At 45.0% G+C, this 21,319-nt stretch overlaps 1 protein-coding gene across 1 annotated transcript; it reads right to left on the bottom strand.

Annotated features, from left to right (window-relative positions):
- Positions 1–2,629: 2,629 nt before the first annotated feature.
- adrb2a (adrenoceptor beta 2, surface a) lies at positions 2,630–17,561 on the bottom strand. The gene is made up of 2 exons (XM_055888175.1): positions 17,370–17,561; positions 2,630–16,186 (listed from the first exon to the last, which is right to left on the bottom strand). The coding sequence occupies exon 2, from the start codon at positions 16,181–16,183 to the stop codon at positions 14,906–14,908; it is 1,278 nt and encodes a 425-aa protein (XP_055744150.1). The 5' UTR covers positions 16,184–16,186; positions 17,370–17,561; the 3' UTR covers positions 2,630–14,905.
- Positions 17,562–21,319: the final 3,758 nt, after the last annotated feature.

The following is a 21,319-nucleotide window of genomic DNA, read 5'->3' as shown; positions in this document are numbered from 1 at the left end:
GCGCATATTTCCTTGATGCCCCTTGTTTAATGTCTCACCTGGCACAGGTTCATATTGGTTCACACACACACACACACACACACACACACACACACACACACACACACACTGTATAATGCAGTACTTTTTACCAGAGCCCATGGGGCTCCTACTACTTTTGACCAGGACCCATAAGGCTCTCACCCTTAAGGCTTTGACCCATAAGGCTTTGACCCATAAGGCTCCCACCCATAAGGCTCTGACCCATAGGGTTCTGGTCAAAAGTAGTGCACTAAATAGGGATTAGGCTGCCATTTGGGACTCAGACTGAGACAAGGTGAAGGCTAATGACTCCATCTCACAGCTATCTATCCCTTGTTGATAGAAACCAGAGAGATTAATTAAGAAGGAGAGACTTACAGTAATGCACAGTATCTATTCTAAACTGAACATTCAACACTGTGTTTCATAAAAGTAATATAATTTAATTTGAAAAATGTATGATGTATGTTTTAGATTTAGAAGATTAAACTTTTTCCTATCGGAACTCATTATCAAATCAAATGTTATTAGTCACATTCACATATTTAGCCGATGTTATTGCAGGTTTAGCAAGATGCTTGTATCTGGAAATGTGTTGATTCCACTTTTAGTCCTGTCCACCCAAGGTCTATTAATCCATCATACCCACAGGTAGGTAGTGCATTGTCCATAGAACCCTTTAAATCAGTATTCGACCCATGACCTCCTATCTGCTGGTGTAATGTGAAGCTATTTTCATCTCAATTCAACAGATGGACATTTTCTGTTTGAATGAAGCAGCGCTCAGTTTCTCTCTCCTCTTCACCTTCTCTCTTTCTCTCTCTCGCCTATATTTATCCTTTTGCTTTCTCTCTCTCCCCCCTCTCTCTTTCTCTCCTCTCTCTCACCCCCTCTCTCTTTCTCTCCTCTCTCTCACCCCCTCTCTCTCTCCCCTCTCTCTTTCTCTCCTCTCTCTCACCCCCCTCTCTCTTTCTCTCCTCTCTCTCACCCCCCCTCTCTCTCTCTCTCTCTCCTCTCTCTTTCTCTCCTCTCGCTCACCCCCCTCTCGCTCTCGCTCTCCCCTCTCTCTCTCTCTCCCCTCTCGCTCTCCCCTCTCTCTTTCTCTCCTCTCGCTCTCCCCTCTCTCACCCCCTCTCGCTCTCCCCTCTCTCTCCCCTCTCTCTCACCCCCCTCTCGCTCTCCCCTCTCTCTTTCTCTCCTCTCTCTCACCCCCCTCTCGCTCTCCCCTCTCTCTCTCTCTCCCCTCTCGCTCTCCCCTCTCTCTTTCTCTCCTCTCTCTCACCCCCCTCTCGCTCTCCCCTCTCTCTCTCACCCCCTCTCTCTCTCCCCTCTCTCTCACCCCTCTCTCGCTCTCCCCTCTCTTTCTCTCCTCTCTCTCACCCCCCTCTTGCTCTCCCCTCTCTTTCTCTCCTCTCTCTCACCCCCCTCTCGCTCTCCCCTCTCTTTCTCTCCTCTCTCTCCCCTCTCTCTCTCTGGTCAGATGCCAAGTATGTCCGTTTTATGGGTCAGTATATCTAGGTCTTCTGGATTGACAGAATTTAGATGATCATGAACATGTGATCATTCGGAACCTTCGACTGAGGCACGGCCTTGATATGAACAAATTTATTTTTTTACAATATCCGTCCATCCCTTCCGTCCATTCCTCCATCTCTCCATTCACTTCATCCCTTCACCCTAGTCACACGCTCTTGGCCCATTTTCCCATACTGAAATAGCTGGTTGCCCCAGTTCCGTCAGACCGCTACATACATACAGTACAAGCGGTGATTTCCCTTTTCTTCAGGGGGTAATTTCTCATGCTACAGAGAGTGGGCCTTTCTCTGTTTGTTTTGCTTCGGTGTTGGACTCTACACCCTTTATGTTAATGTGTGCATTTACCATGCCCTGTGGTTAATAAAGCTTCAGCATGCCTTCCCATAGAGAGAAACGGTTGGTGGAGCGAAACGGAGGCCCAGAACCTGGAATGACACTTTTCGGAACTCTCTGTACAAACAACACTATGTTAAAGCACAGTAGGATCATGTAACAGACTGCACAGGTACTCACGGTCCCTGAATAGTTTATCATATAGAAATCCCATTGTTGATTTAGAATGGGGTAGGCAAATAGATTCAGATTTGTGTCGAAGCGGAGAGTCAGGTGGCAAGAACCGAATTATAATTTGTACACCGAATTGAACACAATTAAGCCCAAAATAAGATTGGATTTGAAAACAGCTGTAATTTAATACCTTGATTACATTAAGACAGGGTGGAAATAATTGGGAACAGATTTCCAAAATTAAACACATTTTTAGCTGAATTCCTGTGGATTTTTGCGGGTAGGTTTTGCGGGTAGGTTTTGCTGGTAGGTTTTGCGGGTCAGTTTTGACCTGCAGGTTGCCTTTTGCAGATCCCTGATTTAGAATGTTAGCGATCTGTTTTAGTATTTGTGTCAAATATAGCCTGATACAACAGATTGTTATCGATGATTACTATGAGTCAGGGCTACTTACTACTAAGATGATGATACTATTATTATTATTTAAGATGATGATAAAGTATTTTTATAAAATATGTGTTTCAGTTATTGAACCAGTGGATGAATAAACAAAAACACTAGTAGATACATAACAACCAACAAATACATCATTTATTACTTCAATATTACTTCATCAGATCACACTTGCATTTTGTAAATACCAAAGAACATTAGCACATGGATCGTAAGCCCAACCAAAAAAGTGACATATTCTTGTTCAAAAATATCTTGAAAAAGAAAGGTATAGTAAACATTGAGCCAATACAACACCTCCACTCAGACCACACAACAAGTTAATTTACAGATACAGGTCTAGTAAACATTGAGCTAATACAACACTTCCACTCAGACCACACAAGTTAATTTACAGATACAGGTCTAGTAAACATTGAGCTAATACAACACTTCCACTCAGACCACACAACACGTTCATTTACAGATACAGGTCTAGTAAACATTGAGCTAATACAACACTTCCACTCAGACCACACAAGTTAATTTACAGATACAGGTCTAGTAAACATTGAGCTAATACAACACTTCCACTCAGACCACACAACACGTTAATTTACAGATACAGGTCTAGTAAACATTGAGCTAATACAACACTTCCACTCAGACCACACAAGTTAATTTACAGATACAGGTCTAGTAAACATTGAGCTAATACAACACTTCCACTCAGACCACACAACACGTTCATTTACAGATACAGGTCTAGGCCTGTTTTATTTCTTAAGTGTGATTGTGAAATCTAAATGGCACCCTATTGCCTATGTAGTGCACTACTTTTGATGAGAACCCTATGGGCCCTGTAGGGAATAGGGTGTTATTTGGGATGTATCTTAAGTGTATTTCGTCTGTGGTAACATGTCCATTGACAGGCCACTAGCATAGACTGCTTGTTCTTCTGTAGGACACATGACTCATAGTTAGGTACAGTAAAAATAATACATGAACTGTCCCATGTCATAAAGGCATTGAGCCACTGGATGCTTCCCATTTCACACTGAGTATTTAAATACTGTTTTGCCCACATAGCTCATTTGGATATTTCTACTACTGTACATTGTATTTAGTTACACTGTTTATACACACCACATATTTATGTATATACTGGATTCTTTACATAGCTCACTCTAATATATCTACTGCTGTACATATCATTCCTATTATATCTACTGCTGTACATATCATTCCTATTATATCTACTGCTGTACATATCATTCCTATTATATCTACTGCTGTACATATCATTCCTATTATATCTACTGCTGTACATATCATTTCTATTATATCCACTGCTGTACATATCATTCTTATTATATCTACTGCTGTAAATATCATTCTTAGTATATATACTGCTGTACATATCATTCCTATTATATCTACTGCTGTACATATCATTCTTGGTATATCTACTGCTGTACATATCATTCCTATTATATCTACTGCTGTACATATCATTTCTATTATATCCACTGCTGTACATATCATTCTTGTATATATACTGCTGTAAATATCATTCTTAGTATATCTACTGCTGTACATATCATTCCTATTATATCTACTGCTGTACATATCATTCTTGGTATATCTACTGCTGTACATATCAGTCTTGGTATATATATACTGCTGTACATATCATTCTTGGTATATCTACTGCTGTACATATCATTCCTATTATATCTACTGCTGTACATATCATTTCTATTATATCCACTGCTGTACATATCATTCCTAGTATATCTACTGCTGTACATATCATTCTTGGTATATCTACTGCTGTACATATCAGTCTTGGTATATATACTGCTGTACATATCATTGTTAGTATATATACTCCTGTGTGTGCCCCCCCCCCCTCTGCATGGTGCTTGGCTGAATGTGGCAGTCAGCTAGTTGGTTCTAGAATCATTGCGCATAATGACATCGTCTCTCTCTCTAAGCTTGACTGACTAGAGACACAGATTGTACACTACAGTACACCACCGTATTAAGGAAAAGCACACAGGGCCGGCCCTAAGCATAAGACGACTGCTTTTTTAGGAACTCAGTCGGGGTTTCAGCTTACTACTGACAGTTAGAATAGTAGAATACACCAGGTACAATTTCACAATGTGTTTGTGCATCAGCACTTTTTCTCTTGTTATGTCAGTCACTGATAGTCACTCAGTTAGACCATGTCAGCTAACAATTTTTGAATTGGTAAATTAGTCTAGCCAGCTATCAGCTATCTAATCCTGGTCAAATTACCAACCAGGCACACAGGGCATGTGCCTAGGGATCCTGACCTCCAGGGGGCCCCCATTGATTTTGTTAGTCATTATCACTCAGATATCAAATGATCATGGAATAAGTCAAGGCAAAATGTGTAGAATTGCAGGATTACTCTAAAATGTTAACTTACTCAGTCCTATTAACGCTAAAACATTTGATTAACTCAAACGTTTTTACTAACTATAAAATGTTTTATTAAATCTAAAATAAATATTTTTTCTCTACGCTGTCAAGAGGGGGGGGCATTTCTTTTTTCTTCCTGCAAGGTGTGTGTGTGTGTGTGTGTGTGTGTGTGTGTGTGTGTGTGTGGGGGGGGGTCAAAAGGCTAGGGCCCTGCAAGCATGTAAAGACCTGCACCCACACACACCACAGTGAACTTTGACACACACAGAGCCAAGGTGCAGGGAGAGGGGATGGCCAGGAGGGAGCAGTGTAGATGGCCAGGAGAGGACCAATAGGGAGCAGTGTAGATGGCCAGGAGAGGACCAGCAGGGAGCAGAGTAGATGGCCAGGAGAGGTCCAATAGGGAGCAGTGTAGATGGCCAGGAGAGGACCAGCAGGGAGCAGAGTAGATGGCCAGGAGAGGACCAATAGGGAGCAGAGTAGATGGCCAGGAGAGGACCAATAGGGAGCAGAGTAGATGGCCAGGAGAGGACCAATAGGGAGCAGTGTAGATGGCCAGGAGAGGACCAATAGGGAGCAGTGTAGATGGTCAGGAGAGGACCAATAGGGAGCAGTGTAGATGGTCAGGAGAGGACCAATAGGGAGCAGTGTAGATGGCCAGGAGAGGACCAATAGGGAGCAGTGTAGATGGCCAGGAGAGGACCAATAGGGAGCAGTGTAGATGGCCAGGAGAGGTCCAATAGGGAGCAGTGTAGATGGCCAGGAGAGGACCAGCAGGGAGCAGAGTAGATGGCCAGGAGAGGACCAATAGGGAGCAGTGTAGATGGCCAGGAGAGGACCAATAGGGAGCAGTGTAGATGGCCAGGAGAGGACCAATAGGGAGCAGTGTAGATGGCCAGGAGAGGACCAATAGGGATCAGTGTAGATGGTCAGGAGAGGACCAATAGGGAGCAGTGTAGATGGCCAGGAGAGGACCAATAGGGAGCAGTGTAGATGGTCAGGAGAGGACCAATAGGGAGCAGTGTAGATGGCCAGGAGAGGACCAATAGGGAGCAGTGTAGATGGTCAGGAGAGGACCAATAGGGACCAGTGTAGATGGCCAGGAGAGGACTAGGAGGGAGCAGAGTAGATGTCCAGGAGAGGACCAGGAGGGAGCAGTGTAGATGGCCAGGAGAGGACCAATAGGGAGCAGTGTAGATGGCCAGGAGAGGACCAATAGGGAGCAGTGTAGATGGTCAGGAGAGGACCAATAGGGAGCAGTGTAGATGGCCAGGAGAGGACCAATAGGGAGCAGTGTAGATGGTCAGGAGAGGACCAATAGGGAGCAGTGTAGATGGCCAGGAGAGGACCAGGAGGGAGCAGTGTAGATGGCCAGGAGAGGACCAATAGGAAGCAGTGTAGATGGCCAGGAGAGGACCAATAGGGAGCAGTGTAGATGGTCAGTTTATGCTGGATGTTCTTCTTTAGAAGCTTTTATTATTTACTTTTTTTTGACACAACAGCCCACAGTATAAAAGAAATGACAGAGAGATGTCCAATATACACGAAACACAGCAGACTATACTATTAAAAAAACGTCACAGAGATTTCCAAAACACATGAAACACAGCAGACCACAGTATTAAAAAACAGCACATAAATGTTCAATACACGCAAACACACACAGAGCACACACACAGAGCACACACACAGAGCACACATGCAAGCTTCAGAATGCATTCCTTCAGATGTGGGTTCTTCATGTCCATGGATCAAAGTCTAAAACAATGTATTTTTTCTACAATTTTTGTTTTTTGTAAGCTACTACTGCAAAAGTAGTGAGATGGTTACTAAATTTGAACATTACATAAAGTAACGAAAATAAAAACAATTATTGCTTTCACCACGTATTTATGAATTTAAACACAAAATCCAATAAAAATGTTTTATTTATTTGCTAGGCACAAATGTACCCATATTGACTTATTTTTTTGTGCAGCAGGACTTTTGACAACAAGTGGTGCCTGCCAAAGCTACAGTACAGGACAAAGATGTTCCTCCAAAATAACAACATTCACAGTTTCAACACCGTTAGCTGGCAACACTTGAGACGCAAAGCCACATGCACACACACACACACACACACACACACACACACACACACACACACACACACACACACACACACACACACACACACACACACACACACACACACACACACACACACAGGACACTAACACTGTTATGGAAAGGTAGAGGAAAGCCAGGCTGACAGTAGCTACATTTAACGTGGAACTACTATGATCATAGCATACTGTTGAGTTGATCACAAGACTGTCTACAGCTAGGGGAATTGGTCAGGGTAATGTCTAAAACAGCTAGGGGAATTGGTCAGGGTAATGTCTAAAACAGCAAGGGGAATTGGTCAGGCTTATGTCTAAAACAGCAAGGGGAATTGGTCAGGGTAATGTCTAAAACAGCAAGGGGAATTGGTCAGGGTTATGTCTAAAACAGCTAGGGGAATTGGTCAGGGTTATGTCTAAAACAGCAAGGGGAATTGGTCAGGGTAATGTCTAAAACAGCTAGGGGAATTGGTCAGGGTAATGTCTAAAACAGCTAGGGGAATTGGTCAGGGTAATGTCTAAAACAGAAAGGGGAATTGGTCAGGCTTATGTCTAAAACAGCAAGGGGAATTGGTCAGGGTAATGTCTAAAACAGCAAGGGGAATTGGTCAGGGTTATGTCTAAAACAGCTAGGGGAATTGGTCAGGGTTATGTCTAAAACAGCAAGGGGAATTGGTCAGGGTAATGTCTAAAACAGCTAGGGGAATTGGTCAGGGTAATGTCTAAAACAGCAAAGGGAATTGGTCAGGGTAATGTCTAAAACAGCTAGGGGAATTGGTCAGGGTTATGTCTAAAACAGCAAGGGGAATTGGTCAGGGTTATGTCTTAAACAGATAGGGGAATTGGTCAGGGTTATGTCTAACACAGCTAGGGGAATTGGTCAGGGTAATGTCTAAAACAGCTAGGGGAATTGGTCAGGGTAATGTCTAAAACAGCAAAGGGAATTGGTCAGGGTAATGTCTAAAACAGCTAGGGGAATTGGTCAGGGTTATGTCTAAAACAGCAAGGGGAATTGGTCAGGGTTATGTCTTAAACAGCTAGGGGAATTGGTCAGGGTTATGTCTAACACAGCTAGGGGAATTGGTCAGGGTAATGTCTAAAACAGCTAGGGGAATTGGTCAGGGTAATGTCTAAAACAGCAAGGGGAATTGGTCAGGGTAATGTCTAAAACAGCAAGGGGAATTGGTCAGGCTTATGTCTAAAACAGCAAGGGGAATTGGTCAGGGTAATGTCTAAAACAGCAAGGGGAATTGGTCAGGGTTATGTCTAAAACAGCTAGGGGAATTGGTCAGGGTTATGTCTAAAACAGCTAGGGGAATTGGTCAGGGTAATGCCTAAAACAGCAAGGGGAATTGGTCAGGCTTATGTCTAAAACAGCAAGGGGAATTGGTCAGGGTAATGTCTAAAACAGCAAGGGGAATTGGTCAGGGTAATGTCTAAAACAGCTAGGGGAATTGGTCAGGGTAATGTCTAAAACAGCTAGGGGAATTGGTCAGGGTAATGTCTAAAACAGAAAGGGGAATTGGTCAGGCTTATGTCTAAAACAGCAAGGGGAATTGGTCAGGGTAATGTCTAAAACAGCAAGGGGAATTGGTCAGGGTTATGTCTAAAACAGCTAGGGGAATTGGTCAGGGTTATGTCTAAAACAGCAAGGGGAATTGGTCAGGGTAATGTCTAAAACAGCTAGGGGAATTGGTCAGGGTAATGTCTAAAACAGCTAGGGGAATTGGTCAGGGTAATGTCTAAAACAGAAAGGGGAATTGGTCAGGCTTATGTCTAAAACAGCAAGGGGAATTGGTCAGGGTAATGTCTAAAACAGCAAGGGGAATTGGTCAGGGTTATGTCTAAAACAGCTAGGGGAATTGGTCAGGGTTATGTCTAAAACAGCAAGGGGAATTGGTCAGGGTAATGTCTAAAACAGCTAGGGGAATTGGTCAGGGTAATGTCTAAAACAGCAAAGGGAATTGGTCAGGGTAATGTCTAAAACAGCTAGGGGAATTGGTCAGGGTTATGTCTAAAACAGCAAGGGGAATTGGTCAGGGTTATGTCTTAAACAGATAGGGGAATTGGTCAGGGTTATGTCTAACACAGCTAGGGGAATTGGTCAGGGTAATGTCTAAAACAGCTAGGGGAATTGGTCAGGGTAATGTCTAAAACAGCAAAGGGAATTGGTCAGGGTAATGTCTAAAACAGCTAGGGGAATTGGTCAGGGTTATGTCTAAAACAGCAAGGGGAATTGGTCAGGGTTATGTCTTAAACAGCTAGGGGAATTGGTCAGGGTTATGTCTAACACAGCTAGGGGAATTGGTCAGGGTAATGTCTAAAACAGCTAGGGGAATTGGTCAGGGTAATGTCTAAAACAGCAAGGGGAATTGGTCAGGGTAATGTCTAAAACAGCAAGGGGAATTGGTCAGGCTTATGTCTAAAACAGCAAGGGGAATTGGTCAGGGTAATGTCTAAAACAGCAAGGGGAATTGGTCAGGGTTATGTCTAAAACAGCTAGGGGAATTGGTCAGGGTTATGTCTAAAACAGCTAGGGGAATTGGTCAGGGTAATGCCTAAAACAGAAAGGGGAATTGGTCAGGCTTATGTCTAAAACAGCAAGGGGAATTGGTCAGGGTAATGTCTAAAACAGCAAGGGGAATTGGTCAGGGTAATGTCTAAAACAGCTAGGGGAATTGGTCAGGGTAATGTCTAAAACAGCAAGGGGAATTGGTCAGGGTAATGTCTAAAACAGCAAGGGGAATTGGTCAGGGTAATGTCTAAAACAGCTAGGGGAATTGGTCAGGGTAATGTCTAAAACAGCTAGGGGAATTGGTCAGGGTAATGTCTAAAACAGAAAGGGGAATTGGTCAGGCTTATGTCTAAAACAGCAAGGGGAATTGGTCAGGGTAATGTCTAAAACAGCAAGGGGAATTGGTCAGGGTTATGTCTAAAACAGCTAGGGGAATTGGTCAGGGTTATGTCTAAAACAGCAAGGGGAATTGGTCAGGGTAATGTCTTAAACAGCTAGGGGAATTGGTCAGGGTTATGTCTAACACAGCTAGGGGAATTGGTCAGGGTAATGTCTAAAACAGCTAGGGGAATTGGTCAGGGTAATGTCTAAAACGGCTAGGGGAATTGGTCAGGGTAATGTCTAAAACGGCTAGGGGAATTGGTCAGGGTTATGTCTAACACGGCTAGGGGAATTGGTCAGGGTAATGTCTAAAACGGCTAGGGGAATTGGTCAGGGTTATGTCTAAAACAGCAAGGGGAATTGGTCAGGGTAATGTCTAAAACAGCTAGGGGAATTGGTCAGGGTTATGTCTAAAACAGCAAGGGGAATTGGTCAGGGTAATGTCTAAAACAGCTAGGGGAATTGGTCAGGGTTATGTCTAACAAAGCTAGGGGAATTGGTCAGGGTTTTGTCTAAAACAGCAAGGGGAATTGGTCAGGGTAATGTCTAAAACAGCAAAGGGAATTGGTCAGGGTAATGTCTAAAACAGCTAGGGGAATTGGTCAGGGTAATGTCTAAAACAGCAAGGGGAATGGGTCAGGGTTATGTCTAAAACAGCAAGGGGAATTGGTCAGGGTAATGTCTAAAACAGCTAGGGGAATTGGTCAGGGTTATGTCTAAAACAGCTAGGGGAATTGGTCAGGGTTATGTCTAAAACAGCTCGGGGAATTGGTCAGGGTTATGTCTAAAACAGCTAGGGGAATTGGTCAGGGTTATGTCTAAAACAGCAAGGGGAATTGGTCAGGGTAATGTCTAACACGGCTAGGGGAATTGGTCAGGGTAATGTCTAAAACAGCTAGGGGAATTGGTCAGGGTTATGTCTAAAACAGCTAGGGGAATTGGTCAGGGTTATGTCTAAAACAGCTAGGGGAATTGGTCAGGGTAATGTCTAAAACAGCAAAGGGAATTGGTCAGGGTAATGTCTAAAACAGCTAGGGGAATTGGTCAGGGTTATGTCTAAAACAGCAAGGGGAATTGGTCAGGGTTATGTCTTAAACAGCTAGGGGAATTGGTCAGGGTTATGTCTAACACAGCTAGGGGAATTGGTCAGGGTAATGTCTAAAACAGCTAGGGAAATTGGTCAGGGTTATGTCTAAAACAGCTAGGGGAATTGGTCAGGGTAATGCCTAAAACAGCAAGGGGAATTGGTCAGGGTTATGTCTTAAACAGCTAGGGGAATTGTTCAGGGTTATGTCTAAAACAGCTAGGGGAATTGGTCAGGGTAATGTCTAAAACGGCTAGGGGAATTGGTCAGGGTAATGTCTAAAACGGCTAGGGGAATTGGTCAGGGTTATGTCTAACACGGCTAGGGGAATTGGTCAGGGTAATGTCTAAAACAGCTAGGGGAATTGGTCAGGGTTATGTCTAAAACAGCTAGGGGAATTGGTCAGGGTTATGTCTAAAACAGCAAGGGGAATTGGTCAGGGTAATGTCTAAAACAGCTAGGGGAATTGGTCAGGGTTATGTCTAAAACAGCAAGGGGAATTGGTCAGGGTAATGTCTAAAACAGCTAGGGGAATTGGTCAGGGTTATGTCTAACAAAGCTAGGGGAATTGGTCAGGGTTATGTCTAAAACAGCAAGGGGAATTGGTCAGGGTAATGTCTAAAACGGCTAGGGGAATTGGTCAGGGTTATGTCTAACACAGCAAGGGGAATTGGTCAGGGTTATGTCTAAAACAGCAAGGGGAATTGGTCAGGGTAATGTCTAAAACAGCTAGGGGAATTGGTCAGGGTTATGTCTAAAACAGCAAGGGGAATTGGTCAGGGTTATGTCTAAAACAGCTAGGGGAATTGGTCAGGGTTATGTCTAAAACAGCTAGGGGAATTGGTCAGGGTAATGCCTAAAACAGCAAGGGGAATTGGTCAGGGTTATGTCTTAAACAGCTAGGGGAATTGGTCAGGGTTATGTCTAAAACAGCTAGGCGAATTGGTCAGGGTAATGTCTAAAACAGCTAGGGGAATTGGTCAGGGTTATGTCTAAAACAGCTAGGGGAATTGGTCAGGGTTATGTCTAAAACAGCTAGGGGAATTGGTCAGGGTAATGTCTAAAACAGCTAGGGGAATTGGTCAGGGTAATGTCTAAAACAGCAAGGGGAATTGGTCAGGGTAATGTCTAAAACAGCAAGGGGAATTGGTCAGGGTAATGCATAAAACAGCAAGGGGAATTGATCAGGGTTATGTCTAAAACACTTAGGGGAAGTGGCCTTATGGTGAGTAAAGTTGTGTATAATTTGGGACACAGCCGCGACGCTTGAGGAGTATGGGGAATAGATGTCCCATTAGAGACTTCAGGGGTGTGAGGAATAGGTGTCCCATTAGAGACTTCAGGAGTGTGAGGAATAGGTGTCCCATTAGAGACTTCAGGAGTGTGAGGAATAGGTGTCCCATTAGAGACTTGAGGAGTGTGAGGAATAGGTGTCCCATTAGAGACTTGAAGAGTGTGAGGAATAGGTGTCCCATTAGAGACTTGAGGGGTGTGAGGAATAGATGTCCCATTAGAGACTTGAAGAGTGTGAGGAATAGATGTCCCATTAGAGACTTCAGGAGTGTGAGGAATAGGTGTCCCATTAGAGACTTCAGGAGTGTGAGGAATAGGTGTCCCATTAGAGACTTCAGGAGTGTGAGGAATAGGTGTCCCATTAGAGACTTCAGGAGTGTGAGGAATAGGTGTCCCATTAGAGACTTCAGGAGTGTGAGGAATAGGTGTCCCATTAGAGACTTCAGGAGTGTGAGGAATAGGTGTCCCATTAGAGACTTGAGGAGTGTGAGGAATAGGTGTCCCATTAGAGACTTGAAGAGTGTGAGGAATAGGTGTCCCATTAGAGACTTGAGGGGTGTGAGGAATAGATGTCCCATTAGAGACTTGAAGAGTGTGAGGAATAGATGTCCCATTAGAGACTTCAGGAGTGTGAGGAATAGGTGTCCCATTAGAGACTTCAGGAGTGTGAGGAATAGGTGTCCCATTAGAGACTTCAGGAGTGTGAGGAATAGGTGTCCCATTAGAGACCTGAGCCCTGTGCTCCTCCTGCTAACCGTCTGTCAGACTGGGAAAACGTTATACATCCTAATCTAGAGATCGCTCCCTGCATGCGACTGTTGTTTAGGAGGGAGGGAGTCATCGAATTCCCCAACTAAACAGCAGAGATAATGGATTTATCCCCTGTTTATCGGCCTGGACCGGGCTCAGCCCTGCAACAACGCAGGCATTTCCTGGTGAGAAACAAGTCAGAGAGAGAGGGAGAGAGAGAGATAAATAGAGAAATGGGAGAGGAGATAGATACAGGGAGAACTACAGAGATAGATACAGAGATAGAGATAGACACAGAGATAGACACAGAGATAAATGCTCACCGAGAGGACAGGGAAACAGAGAGGGAAACTAATTGATACAGACATCATCAACAGCTGTAGAAATAGGTCATTGTCTAGTTGTATCATTGCACAGATATCGTGAACGATTCAGAATTCAGTTTACTTTGGGAAAACTTCACAGAGAACCAAAGACCCACCAGCGATCACACCCTGATTAGAAACATCTCAATCGCCCAGTCCACCTGTTGTCTCATGCATGTTGACTGGTCTGACCGTATAGGGCCCTGGTCAAAAGTACTGCAAGAGATAGGGAATGGGGTGCCATTTCAGACGCAGCCTGCCTGGGTCCTGTAAGCAGCACCTCTAGGGCAGGAGACAGGGACACTGTTATCTCTGGCCTGGTTCCACAGACTGTTTGTTATTCCATGGAGTCGGTCTGTACCCTTCCCTCCGATCACTGAGGAAACTACTGACTCTGCTCTCAGTAAACATGGCTACTTTCCAGAACGACAACGACAGATCCAGTCAACAAACTGCAGACTAACCACTGACTTCTGCTAGCAACACCGGGAGACCTGGGAGAGGAAATTGACTTCTGTCTAGAAGGGTAAAGATAGAGCAGAGAGTTGACGAGAGGAGAGAGGTGACGGGAGGGCTGATGTGACACTGGGTTAGATCATTAAGGCTCGGGGAGGTGTGGCACAGCAGCGATTATCAATTGACAGTTAAGTCATTGAATGCAAAAGCCATGTGTGCCCAACTCAACAAAAAAAATGATGTTGTGTGTGAAACTCGAGAAAATGGTCCATGGAAAAACAAATGGAACATGGTCCATTTGGACCAGGATCTCTGTCTCTCTCTCTCTCTTTCTGTATCTCTCTCTCTCTTTCTGTCTCTCTCTCTCTCTGTCTCTCTCTCTCTCTTTCTGTCTCTCTCTGTCTCTCTCTGTCTCTCTCTTTCTGTATCTCTCTCTCTCTTTCTGTCTCTCTCTCTCTCTGTCTCTCTCTCTCTCTTTCTGTCTCTCTCTGTCTCTCCCTCTCTCTCTCTCTCTCACCAATTATTCATAATGATATATGCCATTTAGCAGACACTTTTATCCAAAGCAACATACATTAATGTGTGCATACATTTCACGTATGGGTGGACACAGAGTAAAATTATCTTCTGGATTTATGAGCCAGTCTGGTTTCTGTGGTCAGTGAATCAATGTGACACATTTAGATTATACATGATAAGAACGTATAGATATCTGAAACGACAAGGTGAGGTAGATGAAACAATCTACATGATCTCTCTCTCTCTAAATATGCATTCAACTTAGCAAACTTACTGGTGAAATGTAACAAATTCCTCTCCTGTCCTCAATCTAACAAGTCTCACCTGTGCTACTCGCTCACCATTCACCCTCCATCCATCCATCCATCCATCCATCCATCCATCCATCCAGTCTCATCTCAGTGACTTGGTGAAGTGACAATGGGCGATAACTGTGAAACATGTCTGTCTGTTCCAAAGGTTGTTCACTTCCCTTAGCAAGGTGAGGGGGTTAAAGTACAATTGTTAACCCTTTACTGCAGTTCCCGTTCGGGTCCGTTCCGTCTGCAGCTCCACCCCCACCTGCCTCTCCCCTCCCAGAGCTCCCGTCTGCAGCTGGGTCACTGTCCTCCGAGCTCCCCTTACTCCTCCCTCCCTGCTGCTCACTCTGCCAGCTGTGTCCGCTGTACACGTATCCATTAGTAGGCCCTATGTTGGGGAACCGGACCTTCTTGATGCACAGGATCTCCTTGAATGCGTATCTGAACTCAGGGCTCCTGCAGTAGATCAAGGGGTTGAATGCAGAGTTGGCATAACCTATCCAGTTGAGTATCCTGAAGGCAAGTCCGATGTCCCCTACCTTCCAGATGGCTACCACCACGTTGAGGACGAAGAAGGGTAGCCAGCACAGCGTGAAGATCCCCATGATGATCCCGAGGGTCTTCAGGGCCTTGTGTTCCCGCAGGCAGAACTTGGTCTTCCTGAATCCTCCTCCAACTCCTCGGCTCTCGTTGTTATTCTCCACCCCTGCTCCTCCTGCCATGTTGTTGTTATGGGCGTGGAAGCGCCCCTCGCTGCGGTCGATCTTGCGTAGTTGCTGCTTGGCCTCCTGGAACACGCGGCTGTAGACAAACACCATGACGACTAAGGGGATGTAGAAGGAGATGATGGAGGAGGTGATGGCGTAGGCTGTGTTGGTGTTGAAGTCACAGCAGTTGCTGTTCTGGATGCAGGCCTTTGCCTCCGCGTCGTCACTGATCCACCACTTCATGTGGATGGGTAAGAAGGAGATGAGTCCTGCAATCACCCACACCAGCAGGACCACCACGCGCGCCTTACACTTGGTCAGCAGAGACTGGTAGCGGAACGGAGAGGTTATGGCCAGGTAACGGTCCAGCGCTATCACGCAGAGCGTCTCGATGCTGGCCGTCACACACAACACGTCAGTGGCAGTCCAGAACTCACACCAGAAGCTGCCGAAGTGCCAGGTGTTGAAGATAATGTAGCAGGCGCCGAACGGCACCACGATGAGACCCATGACGAGGTCGGCACAGGCCAGAGAGGTGATGAAGCAGTTGGTGATGTTCTGCAGTCTTTGGAACCGGTAGATGGCTATGATGACCAGGATGTTGCCGAACACGATGCCAACGACCAGCAGTGACATAACCATGCCTAGGAGGACCATCTCTACCTCACTGTAACCTGGTTCGCCGCCAGCCGCCCTGGCCCATGATCTGTTGGCTGACTCGGTGACATTGAGGGAAGGCACAGGGGGGGTGCAGCTGCCCATTGTCTAGAGGTAGGAGATGGAGAGAAAGAAAGAGACAGGTAAAAACAAGAAGCACGTTAAGCTACAAAAAAAGATAGAGAGGGAGAGAGGGGGGGAGAGGGAGAGGGAGAGAGAGGGAAAGAGGGAGAGAGAGAGGGAAAGAGGGGGAGAGAGAGAGAGAGAGAGAGAGAGAGGGAAAGAGGCAGAGAGGGAGAAAGAGAAAGAGGGAGAAAGAGGGAGAGGGAGAAAGAGGGAGAGGGAGAAAGAGGGAGAGGGAGAGAGAGGGAGAGGGAGAGGGAAAGAGGCAGAGAGGGGGTTAGAGGGAGAGGGAGAGGGAGGGAAAGAGGGAGAGAGAGAGGGAAAGCGGGAGAGAGGGGGAGAGAGGGAGAGAGAGGGAAAGAGGGAGAGGGAGGGAGAGAGAGAGGAAAAGTGGGAGAGAGGGGGAGAGAGAGAGAGAGAGAGGGAAAGAGGGAGAGAGAGAGGGAAAGAGAGGCAGAGAGAGAGAGAGAGGGAAAGCGGGAGAGAGAGAGGGAAAGAGGCAGATGGAGAGAGGCAGAGAGGGGGTTAGAGGGAGAGGGAGAGAGAGGGAAAGAGGGGGTTAGAGGGAGAGGGAGAGAGAGAGAGGCAGAGAGAGAGAGGCAGAGAGAGAGAGGCAGAGAGGGAAAGAGGGAGAGAGAGAGGGAAAGAGGGAGAGAGGGAAAGAGGCAGAGAGGGGGTTAGAGGGAGAGGGAGAGAGAGGGAAAGAGGGAGAGAGAGAGGGAAAGAGGCAGAGAGGGGGTTAGAGGGAGAGGGAGAGAGGCAGAGAGGGGGTTAGAGGGAAAGAGGGAGAGAGAGGGAAAGAGGGAGAGAGAGAGGGAAAGCGGGAGGGAGAGAGAGGGAAAGAGGCAGAGAGAGAGGGAAAGAGGCAGAGAGAGAGGGAAAGAGGCAGAGAGAGAGGGAGAGAGGCAGAGAGAGAGGGATAGAGAGAGGGAGAGAGGGAGAGAGAAAGAGGGAAAGAGGTAGAGAGAGAGGGAGAGGGGGAGAGAGAGAGGGAGAGAGGGAAAGAGAGAGAGAGGGAGGGAAAGAGAGAGGGAAAGAGAGAGGGAAAGAGGGAGAAACCGCGTGAGGGACTAAGAACCTTCAGGATAAAACAATGGGTAACTTGAGTGAAATAACGTCCATGACAACAGCAGACGAAAACAAACAAATAAACACTATATGTACAAACCTCCACAGGTTGTGGTCCCTGTCCAACCTCCCATACACGTTGTCATAAAAGTATTCTTCAGGTTTGAGTAGTTCCTCAGTGTATAGTTTCCCACATCCTTCTGTCAGCTCCCCCTCTCTTTTGCTCTTACACTAGCTCTCTATGTCACTCTCTCTCTCTTTCTGTCTTGCTTTCTCTCTCACTGCCGTGCAGTGTTTCTGCTAATGTCGCTCCCAGGCTGTCTGTCAGAACCCTTATAAGATTCAGCGATGACATCATAGCATGGCCTCAGCCAATCATATGCCTAGCCTGACGGAAGCGCTGAAGGCTGCAGTGAGGTGAGTTTGAACAGAGGGGAAGAGAGAGTATGAGAGGGAGACAATACTGCATGCAGAGCAGAATTAGGACTATATCGACTAATTATCCAAATCTAGAAAAGTGCCGTTAAATTCCACAACCACCTAAAGGATAGTGATGCCTAAACCTACAGAGAGATGAACCAACAGAAGAGTACCCGTAGCCAGCTGACTCTGGGGCTCTATTCACAAATATATATAGACACCACATAGCCCCAAGACAGCAACCCAATTAGACCCAACCAAATTATGAGACAATTAAATGAGAGCCACTTGAAACATTGGAAAGAATCAACAAAATAACCGAGCATGCTGGAATGCTATTTGGCCCTAAACAGAGAGTACAGATTGGCAGAATACTTTACCAATGTAACTGACTCATAATGAAGAAAAGTCTTGACAATGTACAGACTCGGTGAGCATAACCTTGCTATTGAGAGAGGTTGCCTCTTCCATGCCGTTCCTTGGAGGGGTGAGTCACATGAGTGGGTTGAGTCACTGACGTGATCTTCCTGTCTGGGTTGGTGCCCCCCCTTTGGGTTGTGCCGTGGCGGAGATCTTTGTGGGCTATACTCAGCCTTGTCTCAGTATTTCTCCTGTCTTATCCGGTGTAAGTTGATGGTTGAAGATATCCCTCTAGTGGTGTGGGGGCTGTGCTTTGGCAAAGTGGGTGGGGTTATACCCTACCTGTTTGGCCCTGTCCGGGGGTATCGTTGGGTGGGGCCACAGTGTCTCTTGACCCCTCCTGTCTCAGCCTCCAGTATTTATGCTGCAGTAGTTTATGTGTTGGGGGGCTAGGGTCAGTCTGTTATATCTGGAGTATTTCTCCTGTCTTATCCAGTGTTCTGTGTGAATTTAAGTATGCTCTCTCTAATTCTCTCTTTCTTTCTTTCTTTCTTTCTCTCTCTCGGAGGACATGAGCCCTAGTACCATGCCTCAGGACTACCTGGCATGATGACTCCTTCCTGTCCACAGTCCACCTGGCCGTGCTGCTGCTCCAGTTTCAACTGTTCTGCCTGCGGCTATGGAACGCTGACCTGTTCACCGGATGTGCTACCTGTCCCAGACCTGCTGTTTTCAACTCTCTAGAGACAGCAGGAGCGGTAGAGATACTCTGAATGATCGGCTATGAAAAGCCAACTGACATTTACTCCTGAGGTGCTGACTTGTTGCACCCTCGACAACCACTGTGATTATTATTATTATGACCCTGCTGGTCATTTATGAACATTTGAACATCTTGGCCATGTTCTGTTATAATCTCCACCCGCCACAGCCAGAAGAGGACTGGCCACCCCTCATAGCCTGGTTCCGCTCTAGGTTCCTTCCTAGGTTCTGGCCTTTCTAGTGAGTTTTTCCTAGCCACCGTGCTTCTACACCTGCATTGCTTGCTGTTTCAGGTTTTAGGCTGGGTTTCTGTACAGCACTTTGAGATATCAGCTGATGTACGAAGGGCTTTATAAATACATTTGATTTGATTTGCCATAGGCAGACCTGGCTCTCAAGAGAAGACAGGATATGTGGCCACTGACCACAAAATGAGGAACCGAGCTGCACTTTCTAACTACCTACCAAATGTATGAACATATTAGCGTATGATACACAGAGAGCTCCAGAAGTATTGGGATAGTGACACATGTTGTTGTTTTTTTGGCTCTCTAGTCCAGCACTTTGGATTTGAAATTATACAATCACTATGAGGTTAAAGCTACACTGTCAGCTTTAATTTGACCTTATTTTTGGGTTAACCATTTAGAAATTACTGCACTTTTTGTATATAGTCCACAGATTTTAGGGGACCAACAGTATTCGGACAAATTTACTTATATTAGTTTTAAAAGAGCAAAAAGTTAAGTATTTGTTCCCATGTTCATAGCACACAAGCTTGTGACTACACATTTTTCAATGCATTTGCTGTTTGTCTTGGTTGTGTTTCAGATTATTTTGTGCCCAATAGAAAGGAATATATATTTTTTTACACTTCTACATTAATGTAAATGCTACCATGATTACGGAGAGTCCTAAATGAATTGTGAATAATGATGAGTGACAAAATTAAAGAAGCACAAATATCATACCCCCCCAAAAATGCTAACCTCCCCTGTTATTGTAATGGTGAGAGGTTAGCATGACTTGTGGGTATGATATAAAATGCTAACCTTCCCTGTTATTGTAGTGGTGAGAGGGTTAGCAGGACTTGTGGGTATGATATAAAATGCTAACCTTCCCTGTTATTGTAATGGTGAGAGGTTAGCATGACTTGTGGGTATGATATAAAATGCTAACCTCCCCTGTTATTGTAGTGGTGAGAGGTTAGCCTAACTTGGGGGTATGATATAAAATGCTAACCTCCCCTGTTATTTTAACGGTGAGAGGTTAGCATGACTTGGGGGTATGATATTTGTGCGTCTGTAACTTTCTCACTCATCATTATTCACGATTCATTCAGGATTATACACTGAGCACTTAAAAAAAAAAATATTCATGAAACATGTTCCTATTTCAATAAAATATGACACCATAATCTGTGAAGGCTTTACTGTTTCCTGCTAGTTAGAGTTAATAGCCAGGCTAATATATTATGTTACATACATAAGAGTTAGTTCTCCCAGCTGAGTATAATTGGTTTGTAAGGTGATATAACCGTGGAGGGTAGTTCATGAAATGTGTGTTATTTCTTCTCTCTGCCTGGTGTTAAGAGTCCTACTGGTGATTTATGATGTGGTTTATCTTCTGGCCCAGCCTCAGAAGGACTTTTCCCACTGACAAACCTGCGTGTGTGTGTGTGTGTGTGTGTGTGTGTGTGTGTGTGGAGGTGCGCGCGGGCATGGGTCTTTGCGCATGTGTGTCCATGCGTGTGTGTGAGTGTGAATAAGGACTATTCCCACTAACAACCCTCTGCCAACACTTCCAGCAACTCTGCTGTTTGTTCTCTTTCCATGTAGAACAGCACAGGATTCCAGCTTGTTTCAATAGCAGGATTGGTCTCTAAAAACCTGCATGTCTTAGGTGTACAAGACCTTAATGGAAAAAAGATTAACTTCGGACCAAATAACGTGTGATCTGAGTTTTAGCCGTTCTTCCCACCCTGTCATATGGAAATATTTAAGACAAGATCTTTGAATTAGAAACTTGCAGTATAAACTCAGTCTGAATATTACCCTACTTGAGTTCCTTGCATAAACAAATACGTGGAGGTTTCTCTTAGTTTTGTTCTTACTGCAATACGTCATTATGTCATTCTTGTTTTAAAAATGTCTAAAATAGCAACATGATCAATTCTAAATCTTATACTGTGTACACTAAAGAGTTGGGCTAAATTCCATTTCAAGTTACGTCATTTGAAAGTCTCTCAAGCCTTGTTCATACTGCAGGTCTTAATGCTCATATCAGTTTTGTCCAAACAGGTTACAAGTGACCAAATCAGATGTGTGTGTGTTAAGACAGCAGTCATTTGCTGACATGGTTACACTAGTTTGACTAACTCACTATCAAGGTCTGTCTATAGAAATGTTTGGGAACATATTTGCATGGCGAGGCCTCCTGTCAATGAAGACTACAAGGAAAAGCTTGCGGTATGATACATGCAAACATTCAGAAACAGAAAGTTTCCTG

The sequence above is a fragment of the Salvelinus fontinalis genome, chromosome 29 (assembly GCF_029448725.1).
Source record: "Salvelinus fontinalis isolate EN_2023a chromosome 29, ASM2944872v1, whole genome shotgun sequence".
Lineage (NCBI taxonomy): Eukaryota > Metazoa > Chordata > Actinopteri > Salmoniformes > Salmonidae > Salvelinus > Salvelinus fontinalis.
This window is presented reverse-complemented; position numbering and strand designations above follow the sequence as displayed.

What these genes read in the sequence shown, in the direction of transcription:
- adrb2a (XM_055888175.1), bottom strand. Translation starts at nt 16,183, where the DNA reads ATGGGCAGCTGCACCCCCCCTGTGCCTTCCCTCAATGTCACCGAGTCA.